The sequence below is a fragment of the Meleagris gallopavo genome, unplaced genomic scaffold, assembly GCF_000146605.3.
Source record: "Meleagris gallopavo isolate NT-WF06-2002-E0010 breed Aviagen turkey brand Nicholas breeding stock unplaced genomic scaffold, Turkey_5.1 ChrUn_random_7180001867192, whole genome shotgun sequence".
NCBI lineage: Eukaryota > Metazoa > Chordata > Aves > Galliformes > Phasianidae > Meleagris > Meleagris gallopavo.
This window is the reverse complement of record NW_011132315.1, coordinates 1-632: the sequence shown is the minus strand read 5'-3', so window position 1 is coordinate 632 and position 632 is coordinate 1. Positions and strand designations below refer to the sequence as shown.

At 57.3% G+C, this 632-nt stretch overlaps 1 protein-coding gene across 1 annotated transcript; it reads right to left on the bottom strand.

Moving 5' to 3' along the window:
* Positions 1–137: 137 nt before the first annotated feature.
* Positions 138–560, bottom strand: LOC109364536 (ATP-dependent RNA helicase DDX25-like; the record flags this gene model as incomplete). Its single annotated transcript, XM_019611171.1, has 2 exons — positions 138–320; positions 393–560. Coding segments are annotated over 2 exons (265 nt in total), but the record flags the coding sequence as incomplete, so codon positions are not given.
* Positions 561–632: the final 72 nt, after the last annotated feature.

Genomic DNA, 632 nt, shown 5'->3' with positions numbered 1-632 from the left:
GGCCGTGCCCTGCCTCATACCTGGGGTACCTCTCAGCACCTTTCACTCTGCTCAGCAGGGCCAGGACAAATGCTGCTGTTCTGCCTGTCCCAGACTGGCTCTGCGCAATCGGATTTTGGGGTCTGCAAGGGAATGTTAGCAGCAGAAGTCTGGGCTCTGTGCGCCAGCACCACAGGGAGGCAGAGCACCGGGGCTGGTTCACCCCTTCCTGCGGGGTCAGGACTCACGGACGTGCCATCGAGAGGGGCAGAGCATTCGCCGGGATCTTCGAAGGCCTGGTGAAGCCCATGGTGTGCACACCCTGTAAAAGCTCCTTTTTCCTGTGAAAAAAGCACAACCCGAGGCGTTCTGTAGGAAGGGGGGTGTGCGAGGCCAGGTGCTGGGGGACTCACAGGTGCAGCTCCTCGAAGGTTCTGATGGAGAAGAGCGGGGAGGAGGGGTCCTGCTGCAGCAGCTCCACGTGGTGGCTGTTCTCTACCAGCGAGGTGTGGAGCAGCTTGTTGAGCAGTGAACTCTCAGCCAGGTTCTCTGCAAAGTGGACAAATATGCGTTGCAGCAAACTATGAATTTGTGGGAAAAATTGATAGGTTTGTGAGAAGAACGTGTAAAGCGATGAATGCAGGAGGAAAGGG